The 23,100-nt window shown below is 28.6% G+C and overlaps 2 protein-coding genes across 2 annotated transcripts; one reads left to right on the forward strand and one right to left on the reverse strand.

Annotated features, from left to right (window-relative positions):
- Positions 1 to 39: 39 nt before the first annotated feature.
- On the reverse strand, positions 40 to 1,083 carry cand_009120 (uncharacterized protein; the record flags this gene model as incomplete). The annotated part of the gene is made up of 1 exon (XM_067211152.1): positions 40 to 1,083. One exon carries the CDS (start codon positions 1,081 to 1,083, stop codon positions 40 to 42), a length of 1,044 nt encoding a protein of 347 aa, XP_067069267.1.
- A 1,046-nt stretch (positions 1,084 to 2,129) lies between these two features.
- cand_009130 (uncharacterized protein) lies at positions 2,130 to 22,748 on the forward strand (the record flags this gene model as incomplete). The annotated part of the gene is made up of 2 exons (XM_067211153.1): positions 2,130 to 12,324; positions 12,382 to 22,748. 2 exons carry the CDS (start codon positions 2,130 to 2,132, stop codon positions 22,746 to 22,748), a joined length of 20,562 nt encoding a protein of 6,853 aa, XP_067069268.1.
- Positions 22,749 to 23,100: the final 352 nt, after the last annotated feature.

Genomic DNA, 23,100 nt, shown 5'->3' on the forward strand with positions numbered 1-23,100 from the left:
TCAAAAATTTACTACTATTTCTATAAACACAATAAAATATTAATATTTAAAATGTAATGTATACTCTTTAATTCCAAGCCTAAAACATAATTTATCAACCCATATAGATAATGGTTTCTTACTTAGCGGCAATTTACTCGAATATTCATATTGGCTTAGAAAGTCTTCAAAAGAAACATTTTTATAAGTAATATTACCTAATATATTATCCTTCATTATATCTAAGTCATCTGCCTTAATATACACAAGAGAACTATGAATTATTCTATCCTTTGGATATGTATTAAGACCAAGCTCAAGACATGCTTTGTCGACAACATCTATTATTGGATCAATATATAATGCTTTACTTACTTCAGAAACTCTTATACATGCAAAAACCCCATTACTTATTTTATAGTTGCTATTGTATTGGAAATTCTGATTTTCCAAAATATCTATTATATGATCTGTATTATAAACAAGGGGAAATGGCTTTAATGGTATACATAACTTATTCTGAGTGTAATGTTCAAGATTTCCCAGAGTTGTAGATGAAGGATGTTCACTTTTAATTGAATTAACTTTTATTTTATGATCACCAAATTTATGATATAACTTCTGAATAATAATTTCCAAAAACTTTAAGGACAACAGTTTATTTAAACACTGATTATTGCACAAACTGACATGTATTCCAAGGAATGATTCTATATTACTTCCTAAATTCCTCATGTCTAATCCATTACAGAAATTCTTATAATTTATCTTCTGAGTATCAATTCCAAATTTATGAATATCAAATGTAGAATACACAACTATACTTTCTTCATTATTCCTACAATTGCAATATTTGCTCTTTACGTAATTTAACAAGCAGTAAATCGAATAATTTAAATATCCTTCTAGTAAATCTACGATATATATAGAATCATTAATATCACCCTTAGAGTTTGTATCATTTATGAATGCTAGAGAGCTGAACTTAATACATAATAGACATGAGAAGTGGTCCCTCTTAGTGTTGTGACGAATTTCACCCCCCTTCTTTTTGATAATACTCCTAATTACATTTAACTTACTATGTTTGGAAGTTTTCGACATATATATTGGTAATAGTCAAATTACTTTATACTAATTGACGCTCCACAAAGATTTTCCTGTACTCTTATAACTTACATTTTATGAAAAGGGTTGTGACCGCTGCAGGCTACACCCATCATATAACTGTGTTTGTATGCTAATATTGTTTATACGGAGGGGGATTGGCCAGCCTTACGCCAGGGGCAATGTCGTTGCAGGTGACGCCTAGCGGATGCGCGATTATTGCTAGTTGAAAACTACACCAATTTCCTTCTGTCGGTCCTCTGGTCTGATGGAAATTTCTGGGGCCCTAAGGGGCTACCTCATTAAGCTAATGTATCGCCAGGGCCTGGGCGGGGTGGGCGGCCTACCCCGGTGCTGCTATATGTGCGCGGGTGTGGAGTGTGGGGGCTCGATGGGTCACCTTGGTGGGCCCCCCACACCTCTGTACTCCTGCCTCCCGTGTCTCTATGTTCCTATTTCTTACATCTCTATATTCCTATTCCCTACATCTCTATGTTCCTATTTCTTACATCTCTATATTCCTATTCCCTACATCCCTGCGCTATCCCTGGAGATACATTGGTTTATGGTTTGTTAGGGCACACTGTGCCCCCAAATATTTTTGAAATGGTAGAGACTACCACCCAGCTGACGCGACACGGCAATCTTTAGTAAAAGGCGAAAGATTGGTTCGAGATATCACATCAGTACGGCGTGCCGGGGTACACCTATTACAGGTAGTATATTAGTAAATAGACACTCTCGTATGATGGTTTTTAGCAGCGGTTTTTTTATACCGCCTTTTGATATAGAATGTCATTCTTTGACATTCTTCTGTTTATTTTCTAAATGTATAAATCTTCTTATGCTTATATAATATAAATACAGCAACGTTATAAATTAGAATATCTTATTTGGAATACTTAATTTTGTATAGATACACATACTAAAGCGACTTTTAAATTTTCCAGGGTAGAACTGAATACTTTATAATAATTATAATAATCAAAGTACTTTATTCAATAGTCTCAATCATCCAAATTATATAGGTCTTTGAAGAACTAATGGAGAAGAATATAGCTGATCTAGCTATAGAGCTAGATTTAATATATCAGGATTTACTAGAATATGAGGAGATTCAAAATCTACAAGGTATCGGTGATCATATTACTATTCATAGCAATATTAATCATATTAAGAAATTATATAATGATCTAAAAGAGACCTTATGTGAAGTTAATGATATAACCTCTTTATATACCAAAAAATTCGGTGAATTGCTAACTAATTACTATATATATGGATCATTAACACCTGAAATATCCCACATATTTCTTAAACGTAATCCTTGGTTTATATTTGTCTTATTTAATATAACTATGGGTGATATCAGTAACTTAAATTCTATTTTTACTGATTTTATGTTCCATCATAAAAAAGACTCTTTTATAAATATTGACAACCCTATACTTATTGGAAATATATGGTACTTTTATTCTAGTCTAGTACACATTCCATTAATAAAAGAGTATACAATTAATTTTTGGACAGATACTGAATTTAGACTGAAGGATATTGATTTAATCGTAAACTACATTAATAATTTTATCAATATTGTGGACTATAAGTCCAATGAGAATTTTGATAAATACTTAAATATATTAAGAATTCTGAGATCATTAATTTTATTGTGTGAAAATTTACAAATTGTTAAAGATATACTATTAAGAAGTGACTTAACAAAGTGTTTAAAATGTCTTATCAATGGTTTTAACAAAAGTGGTTGCAACCAGGTAACTTCAAGTAAACCAACAGTATATTTAAGTATTAGATTGTTTACTAGTATTAATTCATATAACGAAAAAGAAAAGCTAAAATACTATGAAATGTATAATATTTTGGATTTTTCCAGAAGTATTCAACTATTACAGCTACCTAGAGAGCTTTCAAAGATTGAATATTACATTACAAAGCTAATATTATTACCTCCCCCACTGGATACTATCGATTTTTTAAGAAATCCAACTAATTTTTCTATTCTTAAGAAACTTATATATTCATGTTTAATTCATAGTTGTCTCATAGACTCACAAAAAAAACTTGATATTGATAATGATAGAATATTAAGTATATCTGAATTATGGAAAGATAAGAATACTTATCTGAATATTTATAATAAGGATACACAAAGTAGTATGCTAAAAAAAGTTCTGGCTTCTGTGATAGCTAACAGACCTTTGTTATTTATTGAAAATATAATGAATGGTTTACGTATTTATAATACTTTACTTAATGTGGCTTTAAACATCTATAAAGCCAACATATCAAGAAATAATGACAACTCTAATTTAATATATAATCAGTTAAGTAGAACTAATGGTAATATTATAAGTCTTTATTTAGATAGCTCTATAGATAGCAAAACCTTAATGGGAGCATGGATTTGCGGTGAGAAACCTGGGGATTTTGTTTGGAAATATGGTATCCTTGCAGAATGTATGATAAATGGATCTTGGTTACTAATTGAAAATATTGGGAATGCTCCATCAGATGTAATGGCTAAGATCAATGAAATTGTTGACATAATCAGTAGCTGTAAATTTAAACATGGTATTGTTTCAAGGTATTTAGATATTCCTGAATTAAATAGTAGAATCAAAATACATCCAAATTTCCGCTTATTTGGGACAGTGATAATAAATAATGAAGACTTGGATAAACATGTTGCTATAAATCCTGAGGTGTTTAAGGAAGTACAGGTAAAGGTACATGATAACATTGACGAGATATTAGATAATGAATATAAAAACATTAAACACAATATTAATCTTGAAATTGAATACTTTAAGCTGATTACTAAGGAAATGCAGGTTCCTAATTTAACAAGTGACAACCCTCTTTCGGTTCAGCACTCTAAGTGGTTTCTAGAATACATTAATAGCCCAACTGATTTAGATTTTGAACAAAGATTAAAGGTAATATTCCCAGAGTTAACTCCATTTATTGGTTGTCTAATAAGTGGATATTTCAATATTTGCAATATGCTATATACAAATAAAAAATTACTGAATATCAACATTAGAATCCCATCAAGTAGAGATTTTGTTATATCATGTGAGAGAGTGTCATTTATTTTCAGAAATCAAAATACAAATATTACTCCTCAGGATGAAAGTGATTATCTCAGTGGGTACTTCTTGACTGAATCGATGAAACTTAAAATTTGCTTTCATGCTTGTAATACTTTGGCTGACCATATTCCATTTATTAAATTTAGAATCAAAGCATATCTTGTATTTTGTAGTGCTTTTAATTTAAATCAAGCTCAAGTATTTGACTGTATTAGAAATCAAAGATTTATGATTGAGAAGTATCAAGGTAGATATGGTATTAGAAATGAGATACTTGGTTGTAGTCTAAAATTTGAGTATGAAAAAGACAGAAATGAGAATAATATGGAAGAATATTTAGACACTCCTCAAAATAATGGAATAGAGTTTCAGGAAACTTTAGACTCTTCTTTATCGGATAACTCAATTGTATATACATCACAGTCTAATTATTCCTATACAAGTATCCACTCAAAATTATTATATGACTTAACATTATCAATTAGAAATAACGAAGCTGTTTTACTAGTTGGAGATACAGGAACAGGGAAAACAACTGTAATACAGCAGCTTCATTCATTGTATTATGCAAATTTACCCAATAATATCAATAAGTGCCAACTTTTGATTTATAATTTTAGTGAACAAAGTGAGTCAAGTGACTTGATTGGATCATATAAACCGAATTACATTGGAGTAGATATTCGTTCCTTGTATAATGACTATGTTGTATTATTGGAACGAAGCAATATTAGTAAAAAAAAGAATTCTGCAGTACTACAAAAACTTACTGATCTAATAAATAAAAAACAGTGGTTAAAAACTTTGCAAATAATTCAGAAAGTAACGAAAACTATTATCTCACAGTATCAAGAGGTAATTTGTGATAAAAGCAAACATAATTTTGGCAATTCTAGTAAATTTGAAGAATCCAAAATTAAGATTAATACACCAAATACATCTGAAATATTAATCCAAAAGATGTATCCCAATAAAAAACGTAATTGGATGAATAAAACAAATGTAGAAAACATCTGGGAACTAATCACTTATTGGTGTGAGATAGATGCAACATGTACAAATTTATTGATGGACAATAGAATAAGAAACTCTCCAAATAAATCTAAATTGGAATCTAATTTATCCCCTCAATTTCAGTTTATTGATGGCATTCTAACTAAAGCAATTAAAGAAGGACATTGGATAATTCTTGATGAAATTAACCTTGCACCTAATGATACTCTGCAAAGACTCATACCTATACTTAGTAGAGATTGCTGCAGAAATGTAGGAAATTGTAAAATATCTATGTATAGCAAGAAAGTAACTTTTTTAATCCCTGAAAAGGGAAATGAAATAATTGAGGTACATCCAAGATTTCGGTTGTTTGCATGTATGAACCCTTCATCTGTCCCATTGGATATTATTGATAATAAAAAAATTCTAGATGAGCTCATAAACAATACAAACAGCTCTAACATATCTGAATCCACTATAGAATCATCTAATTTTCTAAAGACTTCTAGAATACGTGCAACTCCTGGTAAACGCGAATTACCATATCTTGTTAGATGTCTATTTACTGAATACTTTGTAGATGAGGTATATTCAAGAAAAGATTTGGAAGATATTGTATATGAATACATGAAAGACGTACTAATAACTAACCAAGTACAAATTAGTGTTCTTGTAGATATATATCTGGAATTGAAGTCCCTTTCTAACAAACATGAAATTACAATTGGTATAGAAGGTAATGGATATGGAGCACCACAATATTCTTTAAGAACTTTTACAAATAGTTTATGCTATATTAGAAATATACTTTGTATTCAAAATCAGTGGAAATTAAACGGCAAACTTATGACTAACCATAGAACTAGTGATAACATACTCACAACTATATTGGATGGTATACTCATGAGCTTTGCAACACCACTAATTAGTGACTCATTCAAACGAGTAGAAGCACTTGTTAGACGGATTCTCGGTATCAGTAAAATACAAAATATCTCAAATGTGAGAACAGATAATCTTTTGAGACTAAATGTATTTGAAGCTCCATATATCAATTTTTCTAGTTTGATTGCACAAAAAGATTTACAAAAAGGAAATGTTTTAGGCTCACAGATGGCAAAATATATAGATATTAATGGATATATCATTAAGACTGGGGAGGAGATACTAGATAATGAAATTATAGATGAAATGAGAAGGGAATTTGTGATAACACCATCTGTACTTGAAAACTTAACAAAAATTGTACGAATTTTATCTGGATGTAGAAATCCAATTTTGATTGAAGGCCCAACATCTACAGGTAAAACATCTCTGATTAAATTTGTCACTGAAATTACAGGACACAAATTTGTCAGAATAAACAACCACGAACATACTGATATTGAGGAATACTTTGGAAGATATATGCCATGCTTAGAAACTGGGAATTTAATTTATACTGAAGGACCACTGGTTACTGCTGCAAGAAAAGGTTACTGGCTAGTATTAGATGAATTAAACCTTGCTCCTAGTGAAGTTTTGGAGTCTTTAAATCGTCTTTTAGATTCCAATAGAGAAATTTTTTTACCTGAAACTGGAGAAACAATTAAAGCACATCCTGATTTTCAATTGTTTGCAACACAAAATCCTGCAGGCAATATTTATGGTGGAAGGAAGGTATTATCTCAAGCATTTCGTAATAGATTTGTCGAAATTTACATAGATAACATCGTAAGTAATGAATTGGTGACAATATTATCAAGTAGATGTATCATACCACCTTCATATGCAGAAACAATGGTTAATATATTTACTGAACTCCAGCAACATAGATTGACTTCACAACTATTTTCTGGAGATATGAGCTTTATGACAGTTAGAGATCTGTTAAGATGGGGTAATAGGCTTACTAAAAATATCGATAAATATGAATTATTAGTCCAAGGATTCTTTTTAATAGGAGAAAGAATAAGAAATGAAGAGGACAAAGTTGAGGTTGCCCAGATATTGTTGAAGAATTGTCAACTTTTAAATATAAAATTGAATGATATTCTAAGTGCCACCATTAAAGAGTATGAGCATGAAGAACTTGATATAAAAAACAGTAACAAGAGGAAGAAACCAAAGCTTACTATTACCAATGAATCTAGTACTTATTCATTTCCAAACAAATTACAAGAACCCATTAAACTACTAAAGGAATCACGAAATATTATTATGACTGATACTTTTAAAAGAATGGCTAGGCTAGTTAACTATTGTATTGAGTTTGATGAACCTGTTTTACTTGTTGGTCCAACTGGATGTGGCAAAACGACTATTTGCCAGGAATTTGCTTCTGCAAAAGGAAGGCGTTTATATGTTATAAATTGTCATCAGCATATTGAAGCTGGTGATATGTTGGGTTCTTTAAGACCAAGTAGAGATGCAGCCACTCAACTTAGACAAGAGCTTAAAAATTTACTAAACGAATTTTCTTGTTTAGCTAATTCTAATCACTGCAATAATAATTTTAATGTTTATATTCAAGAAATTTTAGATTTAATAAAGCACGTAGTTGAGATCATAAGTGATCAAGATAAATACATTAATCAAAAATTGTATGGTGAATTCCAATTATCTTTCAAGTCCCTAAAGGAACAAATAGAAACATTATTATCTGAAAGTATTGGACTTAAGACAGGTGATTTAGATAGTAACTATTTTTATTTACTATCCAAAGCCAATGAAATTCTTTTTCAGTACCAAAAGGATCAAACAAATAATGAAAAGGGTGCCCTATTTGAATGGCAAGATGGTCCTGTTATAGAAGCAATGAAAAGTGGGAATTATCTGCTGTTAGATGAAATAAACTTATGTGATGACTCTGTAATTGAAAGACTAAATTCACTACTAGAAAATGGGAAAGATCGTACTATCACAATAACTGAAAAAAGTGATAGTACTAATAGCTTAAACTCCAGAATGTTTATCAAAGCTAACCCTAATTTCCGAATTTTTGCAACGATGAATCCAGGAGGAGATTATGGGAAACGTGAGTTATCTCCGGCTCTTAGAAATCGCTTTACCGAAATATTCATTCCCTTACTTTCATTATATAATCTAAAGGATGACATTGAAAAGCTTATAAGAAATAATTTAAAAATAACCCAAAAATATTTCGAAAATGAGGATATTATCAATTACACTTCAAGAGCTATTTTATTTGCCTCAGTGATGCATGAAAATGACTTAAATGGTAATGAGAATGTGATTAAGAACTTTTGCGAAAGTAATTTTCCATCTATGCCTATGGAACTTCTATATATTCATGTACAATCTAACAACTTAGTATTTTCAATAAGAGATGTATTATCATGGTCTAATTTCGTCTCAAATACATTCATTCAAGTTTATAGCTTTTACATGGATCAAACAGAAAATGAATTATGGCTGAAATCTAGACTATCAGAGATTTTGTGTAGTTATAAAGATTTGGATATAATTATTAAGCGGATTTTATTAATACTTTCAGTTTGTGAAGTATTTATTCATGGTGGATGTTTAACTATTACAGATTACACTAATAGTAACTTCAATGAAGGTAGACCAATACTAGAAATGATGCTAATTAAAAGGCTTTTATATATAGCTGTTGATATCATAATAACTCCATTAATTAGAAAAATTTCGAGTAACAAGTTTATTAATAAGAAAGATGATTATTTCACTTGCGAACAAGAAATAAAGAAAGCTATCTTTGAAATTTTAGAGCATAGATTTATTGAAGAGGAAGGATTAGCATGGATTACTGAATTAAATTTAAGTAGATCAAAGGCATGGTTCTCAGAGGCTAACTATAAAGATGAGGTATCTATTGGCCCATTTAAAATAAGGCGATTATGTCAAAATGATAACTATAAGATTTGGAAAAGAAAAAGTACAAAGGATAGATTTACATTATGTGCACCTACCAGCTTGAGGAATATTGCATGTGTATTAAGGGCTATGAGTATTCAGAAACCTATTTTACTGGAAGGTTCACCAGGTATTGGAAAGACAGCATCTGTTGGTATAATTTCAAAAATGATAGGTATGAAGTTACATCGCATAAACTTAAGTGAGCAAACTGACTTAACTGACTTATTTGGTTGTGAAATTCCGCAGAAAAGGCAAAATCAAAGTTTAGATATAAATATAAGTGATGAATCACTAGAAACACAAGATATTTCTAATTCTCTGATAAGGTGGTCTGATGGGATTTTATTAAGAGCAATGCGTCAAGGTGATTGGGTAGTCCTAGATGAATTAAACTTGGCTACCCAGCAAATATTAGAAGGTTTAAACAGTATTATGGATCATAGGAGGAATGTTTATATTCCAGAAATAGGACAACTAGTTACATGCCATCCAAACTTTCGGATATTTGCAACACAAAATCCAGTAATTGAAGGTAGTGGAAGAAAGGGACTTCCTCAAAGTTTTTTAAATAGATTTACAAAATTAAGCATTAAGAAATTAAATCCACAAGATTATTATACTATTGGGATGTCACTCTACTCAAATTTACCAGAAAAGATTATAAAAGTATCTATTGATATTATTTTATCTATTAGGAGTTACCACAGAGAAATAAAACCTCTTAAAAATGGAAATGATTGGGAATGGAACTTACGGGATGCTATTCATTTACTTGAATTAGTTCAATATAACTTCAATTTGGCTACAGAAAATACTCAGGATTTTCATGTTTCCAGATTTCCAAGTGTTCTCTCAGGTGATATCCCAAGAAAGTATCTTCATTTATTACAGTCATTATATCATAGTGTCGAAATTATTTGTATATCAAGACTCCAATGTGAAATAGACAAAAATAATATATGGAAAATTATACATAAAAAAATCCGTCTATACTTTACATTCAACTGTAATCAGTTATCAACAATATCAAATTATATAATTAATCAGCCTTATTTTGCACTTAAGAGATTTGAATTTAATAAAAGTTCGGTTAACTGTTATATTGGACATTTACCTATTAATACATATTTATATCAATCTATAAATACATCAAATTCCAATTTAGCTCCTTCAAGACAAAACCATTTTAAAGCAGCTTTAGATCTAAATTCAATACCGTTATATTTGAAGAAATATACTCTTATAATGGCTGAATGTATTTTAATTAATGAGCCATTAATGATTGGCTGTGAAGTTGAAGATATAGAGAACATAACTAGTTGCATTTACTCATTATCAAGTTTTGCTTTTGATAATATTACTGTGAAGGAAATAAATATGACTCCTTCAATAGATACAAATGATATAATTGGAAATTTCCAACAATACAACAATGATATAATAATTATTGATATTATAAATACAATCAAATACATATTCCTATACTGCAAAGATCTACTTTTGAGAAATTCCAAGAAAATTCTTACTAAAAATATGGACAATAATACTTATATTTGTTTTTGGGAGAAATTCTTTAAGTTAACATCTTTATACAATGAAATAGAAGGCTTATCCAGGAAGTACACAGATAAAATTTATATAGGAGTGGTTGAAAGTGAATCGAGTTCAATATTAGATAATAAGCTTGTTGAAATCATAGAAATATGGATGAAGTACATTAAAACAGAATTTGATCATAGAGAAGAGCTATCTAAAAGTTGTAAGGCTTCACTTGAAGAGATAGATTCAAAATTATTACTCTTAAAAAATAATGAAAAAAGGAGGAAGACTAACTATCCACAATTTGAATTTGTATATTCAGACCTTATAAAGGCAATTATTGCTGGTGAATGGATTATAATTAAAAATATCCAGAATTGCTCATCAGCTCTATTAGATAGATTAAATGCATTAATTGAAGATAAAACAAATGATCTATTTATTACTGAAAGTGGCGAAGCTAAATATATTAAACGACATCCTAACTTCCGCATATTCTTTGTAAGGAGCAACATTTTCGAGTTAAATCAAAGTCAATTCATAAGCAATGCACTTAAAAATCGTTGTATTGAACTTTTCATCTCAACTAGTCAGGAAGAATACATGCAACATTGTACAGAGAAAGTTAGTGAGATAGATGACAACAGTTTATTTGGGAAAATGTCTCTGGATTTTAAAGGAAAGCATTTTACATTTGTAAATGAAATACTTAAACCATGCATTCCAATATTTCTTCAAGATCTTCTAGATAAAGTATTTAAGGATGATTTATTAAGTATTGGAAGTAGCAAGATTGGAAATATTAATGCAATAAATGATCTTACAAAGCTAATAACAATCAAAATTGATAAATGTTCATTGTGCAGACACTTTATTGAAGATTTTATGCTTTCCTATGAGACTATTCATCCAATTTTGCAGGCGGAAGCTAATTTTTGGTTTTCTAGTTTATTTTATTCTCCTGCACTGAAAAACTGCAACATTTATAACAAGATATTTGATAGTAGATATTGTAATTCAGTGTTAAATATAATGCCAGCTGTATACATATTAATTGGTTGCTTCATTAAACTTATAAATATTCTTTTGGAGATAAGTTATACTCTTTTCAATGGTGATCAATCAAACCTATTATTAAAAAATGAAGTAATTCATATCACTAAATGTTTCTTATCAAGTAATGAAATGAAGTTAGCTCTAGAAAATATAGAACAATTGTGTTCAGATGTTAAGGCATATATTCTTGAAAATATATTTTTAAAAAGTTCATTCTACATAAAGTGGCAAGATTTGATGTTTTCAAGTTTATTATCAGAATTTGTATTAGCATTAAGTGAAGTAGACGATATTGGTAATAATTCACTAGCTATAAATAATAATGTTCAATTACAACATCTGAATCTACTAACTAGTACATTCCTGGATTTATATCGTTTTTCCAATTCATCCAACATGTTTTTAATAGAAAAAATACTTCAGTCAGCTATAAGAACAACAATAAAAGTTATGAATTTCAGGGAATTAAAGTATAATACTGAGCAACCCCTTCAATTAAGCAATATATACACTGATAAATCTATGAGCTTTCCATCTCAAATTTTGTTACAAGCTTCTATTATTTTCTCAAATAATATTTCTCAACAGCAACGAATAAGGACTACAAATTCTACGTTAAATCAAATAGACTCATTGAAAATATCTTTTAAAAATAGTGAATATGTATGGGATTTGTACAAGAAGTTTTGTATCTTCTTCAAATATACTTCAGAATTTGATATAGAAGATAGAGTGTTGTTTATTAAGAACATTTCCCTAGAAATTGGTGAAGATTCAATTGATGAATTACTCAATATTTATAAAAACAATCTTGTTGAATGCTTATATGATATATGGAGTCCTAGTAATCAAATAAAAAAAAAACAGAAATTAACTTTTTCATACAATAAATTAATATCACAAAGTATGAGAATAATATATAATCAAGAATGTATAGTATCACTAATGAAATATGATAGTTATTTCATAAATTCAGCTCAAAGTGTTAATTTTTCATTTATGAAGGGTATAAGCAAGCTAATTCATACTGGTGTAAATATCATACTTCATCCAATAATTCAGTTGGACGAATGGAACTTACCTATTTACACTTCCACTTTGTTATATAGTGTAAACAAATTTTTTTCCAATAATAAACATGAAATGGACCTAAAGTCTTCAATATTGAATTGTGATATATTGTTTCAATATTTAAAGTCTTCTTACATTAATGAATCTCAAGAGTGTAAGGATAAGCTATATACTTTATCATTAATTAATGAAATAGTCCTCACTAGTCCAATCTTAATATTAAGCAACATAAAGAAGTTTATATCTTTAATTATAAGTTATGTATATGAAGATATATTGAACATATTAGAAAACAATAATAATAAAGTATTTTTCAATTTAAATGAAAATACACTAGAGAATAATATAAATAAAACAGAGTCCTATGAACTGAAGCAATATATAGATTGCGATACAATATTGTTATATGTTGAAGTATTTAATATCTTGGAACTATTTATAAATATGATCTCTACTCCAAATATTGAAGATTCACCTACAATGGCAATTGAAATGATTAGTATCTGGAAATTTCTAGGTGAGGATATAGTTAATTTAAGTTTTGCACTATATGGTAATATTGAAAAAATTTCTAGGCACAGATCAGAATTGAAGAATGTTATTGGATCAACAGCACTGTACAATTACTTGGAAAGTCTAATATGGAATTTTAAGAGCAATTGGAAAGTTTCTGATTTAGACCTAACTATTATTGAAGACGGAATAGAGAAACCTATTCATATGGAAAGTTATATTGAGAGGGTTGTAATAAATAATTTTATGAATGGACTATTTTGTGGATTTCAAGTATATATAAGAAATGAAGCACTGCAAATCCAATTGGGTTTATTTAACTTACTTAGTTGTCCAGGAATGAATACCAAGTTTGAAGATTTGGGTATAGCACGAATTAGGGATAGAATAATATCAGTATTTAAAAATGATTTAAATGGAGCTTTAAATCTTATATCTCAAATTAAACTATGCAATTTTGAATTTATTGAAAGATCAGTAAGGTTATTTAAGAGAAATAATAAACTATACAAAATTCTAGATACTAATAAGAAACTTTCTTCAGATGTAAATACTGATATGTATAACATTAAGTGGGAAAGTATTCTAATAAAACTGAGAAACTTACTTACTTGTAACTCAAATAAAGAAGAAACAAAGAGTCAAGTATATTTTGAGAAGTATGATGAATATATTTCTGCAAATTCTTTACTGTTTCCACTTAAATTAATTGAAAGTCATACAATAAATTATGTCAATCACTTATTATATGTCTTATATTTGGAAAAACTTCAATTAGGGAACCTATCTAGAAATGTCTTCAATTCTAATTTATTGTTGAAATTATCCTTTCATCTAACTAATATACTAGAGGAAGGACTTAACATAATATATAGCAAGGATTCAATATCAAAATTAAATCCTCTTGATATTGATACATCGTTTACTAATATAATTAATATTATTACTGATCTTCAATCCTTAGGTTTTTTGTTTGAATATTTAGAGTCAGCTGGATGCCGGAATGAAGAATTGTCAATTAAACTGGCTAACCAATATAAAATACATCAACTCCTTTCAAGAATTGTATTCTCACTGTTTCCAGAGATCGAAGTAAATTTTCAACCTAAAGTTACTAAATTAGACAATATTAAGTCAATACTAGCAAATATATCATACAGCTTAATACTTGATAGGGACAAGAATATGAATATACATAGGAAGGGACAAAGTGAAGCAGATTTGGAAAATGAGGATGAACAAGTGATTTTGTCAATATCTTCTAGTAAAATAATGAAGTCTATTTTAAAACTCCATCCATTATCAATGATGACAATTGGGTTGAACTTCATATCTGAGAGAATTGCTGGGATTTCTATAAAAGATTCCATAGATATTAAAGATAAATTATATTTCATTTCAAATGTGATGAGAATTAAGAATCACAAAATAATTAATTACAGGGATGAAATTAAGAGATGTAGAATATCAGTTGAGTCATTACTAGTGAGATTTTTGTTAGAAATGACAATGTCAAATATGGCTTACTTCTTACTTTTAAATGGTTTCAATAATATCTCGATAAAAGTAAAGAGTATTTTGCCAGTAATACTTGATTACTTAGATGGTAATAATAACAGTGAATTAATTAATTTGGGTTGTTCTATTGAAGAGATAATTGCTGAATTATCAAATATTCAGAATAAGAGCTTCAATGAGTTAGAATACGTTTATATAGATAATATTGATTACAAAAACCTAGAACTATTGAGTAATGGTGAACTAAGATCTTCGGATATTATTAATAAGAAGATTCAGGATAATGTACTATTTAAAAAGAAGATAGGGGAATTACTAGAACTATTTATTAAATACATTAAAATATTGAATTACTTTTTATTTAGTGGGTTTACAGATTCACTTGTGAGTTGTTCTATTATAATATTATATTCAAGCATTATGATAATATCCCTACCTTTAGAATATCATCATCGTTCACTTGAAAAGGTTGATTATTCTTCAAATTATAAGACAAAAGAAAAATACTTTGAACTAATAGAGAAGGATCACTTTGAAACTGAATACTGCTATATTGAGAAATTAATGAAAGCATCGCATTCCATTAATGAGTCAGTTATTAAAATAGAAAATAATATAATGAAGGGCTTAGTTCAAAATATAAATGATATAATGGAAGAAATTAACCAATTCAAATTTGGTAATATTTTAAGAAACCTACAATTTGTACATGGTGATAGATCAAAATTTAATTGTAAGCCACTAGATAATACAAAGGCAGTAATTGAGTGTGTTGGAAATATTCAATCAGCTGTTCTTCATAGTCAATTTATTAGGATTTTAAGTGATCGTACTGGATCTTTATTAGGACAGTTAAAATTCGGAGAATTGGATATTAGAAAACAATTCTTATTGGAATCTTTCAATTTTACTACAGTTGATAACTTTTTATCATTAATAAGCTCATTGAATAGTTCATTATACACCAATTTAGATCCTGATGTGATTTTGTGTTATGATGATATTTTGAAACCAATAAAATTAATTTTATATTCTTTATCAATAGGAGCCTCATTAATTTATTTAGTCTCAAATCTTATGGAAAGTAACTCAACATTGTGTATGTCCAAAAAGTGCACTTTTGCATGTGCCATATCTCATGAATGTTGCAACTGCTCATTAAGAACTAGGAACCAAGTAAATCACTATAATTTGGTTGTACCATTTGACAGTTATAATATATTTGCAGTAAAAAGCTACTCTGATCTACCAAATGCAGTGGAAGTAGTAAATTTATATGAACAAGAACGTTTATTGCTTGTTTCAGCATTTGGCTCTTTCTCCCATATATCTAGGAATTCTTTAACTATATGGGAGACATTAATAGATACAAGTACTTACATAGATCTATATAATGCAGAGTTAGCAAAGTTGAATACAACTCTTAGCTTACAATTTGAACAAAAGGAAGTTTGTGGTCCAGAAACGAACAAGAATATGGTACAGAGTAATGGATTGGAGGACTTGCCAGCACTTGATATAACTGAATTAGATAGTTCAATAGTTGTGGGAATGATAGGTAGTGAATATGAAGATGAAAGTGGCAAATTGCTACTAAATGGTGATATAAATGATTATATTAAAGAGATTTCAGTGACTATTAAGAGTACCAGCAATAATAGTGAGGATGCAAAAGTTAACGAGTTAAATGCTAAATATATGAATATTAAGCTTTTGTGTAGAGCAATAATGAATACTATTAAAAGATTATCTGTATATAACAGAAATAACTTCATAGATGATAATGAATTGTTATTCAACTATGAAAACTATATTGATACTAGAAGCCAATGCCTTGAAGAGGTACTTCGAAATTATATATTAAGGCTGGTATCAGTCAAAGTGAGATATGATAGTAAAGATACTTTTTCGTCTTTAATTCAACAAATGTTACTACCTTTGGACTCAAAGATGAAATCTGAGAATTACTTATATTACATTCAGCTTTTGCTTATTAAATACTCTAATAGAATTTCTACTGAAAGAAATTTGGATAAATTTAAAAAAGAATCATGTACTAACCAATTACAGGATTGTACCTTTTTACTGTTGAGTTTAAATTTACCAAATATAATCATTAGCTTTGAAGATCATATAAATATACTACTAAGAGAATATCAACAGCACCCAATACTACTATCAATCCAAATTGTATTGCAAAAATTAGGTACAATGAAATTATTTAATATCAATATAGTTGTAGTTATTGCATATATTGAACTTATACTAGTACGATGTGAGCCATGGCAACTTTATATTAAAGAGGGTAGACATCTAAACTTAAATATTGAAAATTCTCTAATCTTGCATATTGAAAAATTGAGGAATTGCTTATTTAAAATGAGGCAATATCAGATAGATTCATGGGAATTACTACTGGAGGATGTTCATGAGTACTTTGACAACTCGGCATCTTTGTGGTTTGGGAAGTTATTGACTATTATTTTAGATCAGTACAAACAATTTGATACCCTGTGTAAAAGTCCAAACATTATATCTGAAGAGCATTACATAGATAATATTAAAACAGTTGGATCCAAGTTCTCTTGTTACTCCTTATTACCTGATAAAAAGGAAAGCTTCAATTTGAATAAGTCTTCATCAATATGGGAAACATATAATTTACTATTAGACTATTTAATATATTCTCCTATTGGTGAATATAAATTAAGACTTGAGTCAATAGAATATTTGCAGTCCATTATATTTGAGCTTAATGTAAACAAATATATGAACGAAGGAAACTTACATAAAAGTCATTTATATAATATACCTAGTTCTTTAAACTTAAGTATTTTTTTAACACTAACAAGAGTTATTGAAATTGGAAAATTTTGGAAAAGTTATATATTAGGTAACATTGAAGATATACGCAAAAATACAGAAAATGAGATTAAAAATTTAGTAAAATTATCAACATGGGATATTAAAGACCATTTAAAAATTCGTCAAACAATAGGAAAAACTCAAAAGCAATTAAAGAATTTAGCTGAGAAGTATAAAGAAAATTTATTTACAGTTTCCAAGAATATACTATTTGGAAATGAATCTTTGGAAGAAACAAATTTTAATAGCACTAAATTGAAAATTTTACCAAACTTAGACTACTGGGTACAACTTAAAATTATAAAGGATAATGAGATTAAACAAGATATTTTAGTAGAGACTAATGAATGTGAAGATAAACTACTTTCATCTAAAATTAATATTAAACTAGCAATAAATATATCAGACAGCATTTGTGATATAATGAATATACTAATGGATATGAGTACGAGTAAAATGGTTAAACGGAGGTATTACAAAATACTAATGGACACAGATAAATATAAAATACCCAAACTAATACCTATTAACGATTATTATGATATACTACCGAAATACTTTACTAGCTATATATCACAATCAAACGAGTATGAAAATAATAATTTTAATGAAAAAGATGCACAAGAGTTGAATAGCCTTATGAGATATAAATCTTCTATTATATCACATTTATACATAGATACGAGAGCTATTGAATATAATAGTGGTATATTGGAACGTCCAAGTTGTATCAAACTAACAGAAATATCACTAGATTCATCCTTTAATGAAATCATGCAAGTATATACATATGAAATTAGTAAATTTGTTAGATTACCACTATGTGAAGCTGTAATGGTATATTCGAAACTAGTTGAATATTATGCAGGTGGAAAATATCAAATGGTGAATATTGATCAATCATTGATTCAAACTAATAAAATATTTTCATTGGGATTAACTATGATTAAAGATTGTATAGACTTAGAGAATATTCTTTTGCATGAAAGTATTCCAAAATTGGTATTAATATGTGATATATTAACTTTATTAGGCCAGATTGATGATCTGAAAAGTATTAAAGATATTTTGAAGCAGGACTATGAAGATGCAAGAAGCAAGGATAACTGTATTCAAGATTTTGAACAGTATTCTGATGTTTCAAAAGAAAATATTTCTTATTACAAACAATATAGTAATTTCGATGATAATTTTGATTGTCTTGATATACCTAGGAATCTTAATTATACTGCGGAATGTGAGGAATCACTTCCATTTTACTGCTTTATAAAGGATTTTCTAATTTTCGATTATCTCAATTCTATACTAAGTATAAAGGATAAAATGATTAACTGTTTGGTAATAATGCAAAAAAATGTCGTTTGTATGAAGAGAAATAATAATTTGAATGATGAGCTGATAAATCAAGTATTATTTCAGGATTATATACATAAAGATAAAGACCACATAAATAAATCTGACATGCCTTGCAATTTGCAATATAAGGAAAGAGGGTTGAAAGATGATAAATTCCAAATTATACAATTGAAGATATTCAAATTATTTTCCATAATGGACATAATCTCAAAATTTATCTCTAGTACATGTGAATACCGTCTAATCACAAATCTACACGGCTCAAGTGGAACTCATAATCACAATAAATTGCATTATTCTAAAGAAAGATTTTTGAGTACTGATGAACTAATTAAAAATAGTCATTTACAATCTATTGAAGTAGAACATTCATTAAATAGCAATAAAGAATCAGACTATAACTTTTTCTATATTGCAAGAGTTCAAATGTTAAATCTAGTTTATATATATCATAAAACCAAAATAACTAAGGAGATGAGAGAATGCATTGAAATTCTAAGAAATTTGGATGAAGATTTACTGGGTATTATAAATATTAGTGATATATATCGTGTGAATTCATATATTGAAGAACTATTACTAGAAATGGAGTATGTGCTTGTAGACAAATCAAAAGATTTTAAATATTCATGTTTGGATCTGATAAGAGAAATTGATTTGGAAGATAAAGAGAAATCAATATCTTATGTAGAGATGAATAAATTATTGACACAAATAAGTACAAAAATTGTGACTAATATCAAACCTGAATATCTAGAACCATTATTTTGTATTCGATTAGGACCAAAATCTAATGAAACTATACACAAAATCCTTAATTTATACGAAGATATTTTGTTGAATTCATCTAATCTAGCTCAAGAGTTAATGGGTAAAGTTTACATTACAAACCACTTTGTAAAAGCTATTTATATACTCTTTGAAACAAACTTCTTTAATATATGTAAGAAAGAACAGGAAGAACAGGATTATAAAGAAAAAGACAGCAGAGATGAATGGATAGGTGGAACAGGTTTTGGTAATATTGATGACAATACCAAGGAAAATGGAAAAGATATATCGGAAGAAATAGAGGATGATTCGATACTAGAGGGTTTGCAGCAAGAAAGTGAAAGTCTTTCTACAAATAATAATAATAATAATAATGGTATTGATACTGGTCAGGATTTCAAAGGCGAATTGGAGGATATGCCTAGAAATGAAAATAATAGTAATTGTAATGAGGAACAGAATATAAATGAAGAGGATAATTTAGATAGAATAATGGATAGCGTTGACTTGAGTAATGATCAATGCAATATAGAAGATTCCAAGAAAAGTGATGAAACCCAACCATGCAAGGATCAAACATCAAGTATTGAAACAGAGGGAAATGAACTAAATAATGATATAGATATTGTAGCTAAACAGGATGAGAAGGAAGATATTAATAACGAGAAAGCTCAGTACCAAAGGAAGCAAGAGAAATTAGATGAAAGTAATGAAACTGAAGGCAGAGCACAAAATACATATAGTGATAACGAAGAAAGTGAGGATTTTCAATTTGAGGCAGAAAATATGCTTAGTTTGGATACAAAAGATGAGAGAAGTAAAGAAAGTGTTCAGGAAGAAGGCGAATTTGAATTTGATACACATGATAATCCAGTTGATGATGCTTCAGTAGATGGTAATTCTGTAGATGATGTTTCAATAAATGACTCAGTAAGTGATGATAAGGAACAGAGTGAACAAGAAAACAGTGATATGGAAGGAAATAACAGCACTAATGTGAAAGCTCTATTTGAAGAGTATGATGAAGGATTAGACAAAAAAGAGCTGAAGGATGATGATATAAATGATATATATGAAAAAAAAGATGAAAGCAATGACTTTGAACAGCAAATTTCTGATGAACAGGATAGCTTTATTCATGACAACTCTCATGACTCTGTTAATAATAAAGATAAAGTTAATGGGATTGCAGCACTAAATGAAAATTTAGATGAGAATAATAACTCATATGGTGGCAATCAAGTTAGAAGTACTGGAGTTGAAGATCCCAACAATAAATTAAATCAATTAGGTGTACAAAATAATACCTCTATATCAAGTGAGGTTCTACAGAATGAAAGTTTTAATATAGAAGATAATCAATTTATAGATAATATAAATCCAACCTCTTCTCTTGATAACAATTATAATTTAGGTGAATCAACAAATTCAACTCTAAGTAGTGCGTTAAAGTTTCCTCAGGGCCTTCCTAATCCTTTAATGAGCAATATAGACGAAACTAAATGGTTTAAAAAGATACAAAGACTACTAAGTATAACAGATAACAAAGATGAAGATAGAAATGAAAGGCAAGATAATGAAATAGTAACAGATAATTCTAGCAAAAACCTAAATCCAGATGATAATAAGGACTATATATTTGACAAAAATAATCAAGGTAATACTATTGGATTAGCTTTAAGTACCAATACACAAGAAATTAGTAAAGGTCTCCAGATAGAAAAGGAGTCAGATGTAGAACAAACAAATAATTATAGCAACTTGGAATCCAACGAAAGTGAAGAGTTTTCTGATAATATCTTAAAATTAAATGACAATAAAGTTGATATCTTCAATAGAAAATTTGATTATCAAATAAACCAAGAAAATGAAAAATCCAATATAGAAACAAAAGAAAAAAGTCAGGTTTCTTGTGATAATTATCTGAATAAGTTAAATGATGAACTGTTAAATAATATTGAAAACGATCTTCATCCTAAAAATACTCAAAATGTTGTGAAGGAGTCAATACAAAACTTTGTTTCTAGTGACAATATATTGAAATGTGATGTATATAATCAAGAAGATCAAATCCAAGAACTAAATAGTTCCAGTAATCTTACAATTTTATGGACTCAAATTGAACGTGAGATAGTTCCAATAGTCAATTCACTGACGAATCAGCTAAGAATAATACTAGAACCTACTGTACGTGGTAAAATGCAAGGTGACTTTAAAACAGGCAAACGTTTGTCTATGAAGAAAGTCATTGCATATATAGCTTCCGATTATCGTAAAGACAAAATATGGCTCAGAAGAACTAAACCGAGTAAACGTGAATTCAATGTTTTGTTATGTGTGGACAACTCTAAAAGTATGACTATCTCTAGAAATCAGAATATAGCAATCAAATCTTTATTTATTATTTTGCAATCACTAAATAGATTGGAGGTTGGTAATTTTGGAGTCTGTTCATTTGGTGGAGATACTATAAGAGAAGTTTTACCACTTAGTAGTAGATTTACAACTAATGATGCTACACAGTTGTTAGAATCATTCAAATTTAATGAAGAGTCTTTTGATTCACATCAGAATAGCTTGCCTTATTTGCTGAAGAAAGCTACAGAGTTGTTGAGAGATAAATCAAGGACTAATTTGAGTAAACAATGTCATGAGTTAATGATTATTATTACAGATGGTAGATTTAATAAGCAAAAATCTAAGATATGGGTAAATTATGCAATACAAAACAAATGCGTACCTGTACTCATTATTGTTGATAATATCTCTGACATATCTAGTGATGGAACTGATAAAAAAAACTCTGAAGGTTCTTCTATATTTTGTATGAAATCAGTAATAAAGACTGAGGATGGCAAGATGAAAGTTGAACCATATTTAGAAAACTTTCCCTTTCCATATTATTCAATTATACAAGATACAAGGAGAATTCCAAATGTTCTGTGTGACTTGCTTAAGCAATGGTTTGAAATACTGTGCAAGTGAATGTGAATTTATAATGAACTGGCTTTAGGCAATAATCCGTTTTACTCATGAAATAAGGTATGTTATAGAGTTTATTTCAATATTAATTGATAAAAGTTAAACTTCTAGATAAATTTACTAAGAGATGTATTTTAAGTTGAAAATAAATTTTTTATATTTAAAAAAACAGGTTTATAAGACAGAGTTAAATAATATTATTTATGCACTTTTTCACCAAATTCTGTCACTTGTTGTCTCTATAGTTGATTTTATTGACTTTCAGTATAGTTTGAGGAATTCAATATAATATAAATACTATTCCAGTATTAATATTTAATGATTTATGAGAACCTCCAATATTTCAAGAGATAAT

This window comes from Cryptosporidium andersoni, assembly GCF_001865355.1.
Source record: "Cryptosporidium andersoni isolate 30847 chromosome Unknown contig_31, whole genome shotgun sequence".
Taxonomy (NCBI): Eukaryota; Apicomplexa; class Conoidasida; order Eucoccidiorida; family Cryptosporidiidae; genus Cryptosporidium; species Cryptosporidium andersoni.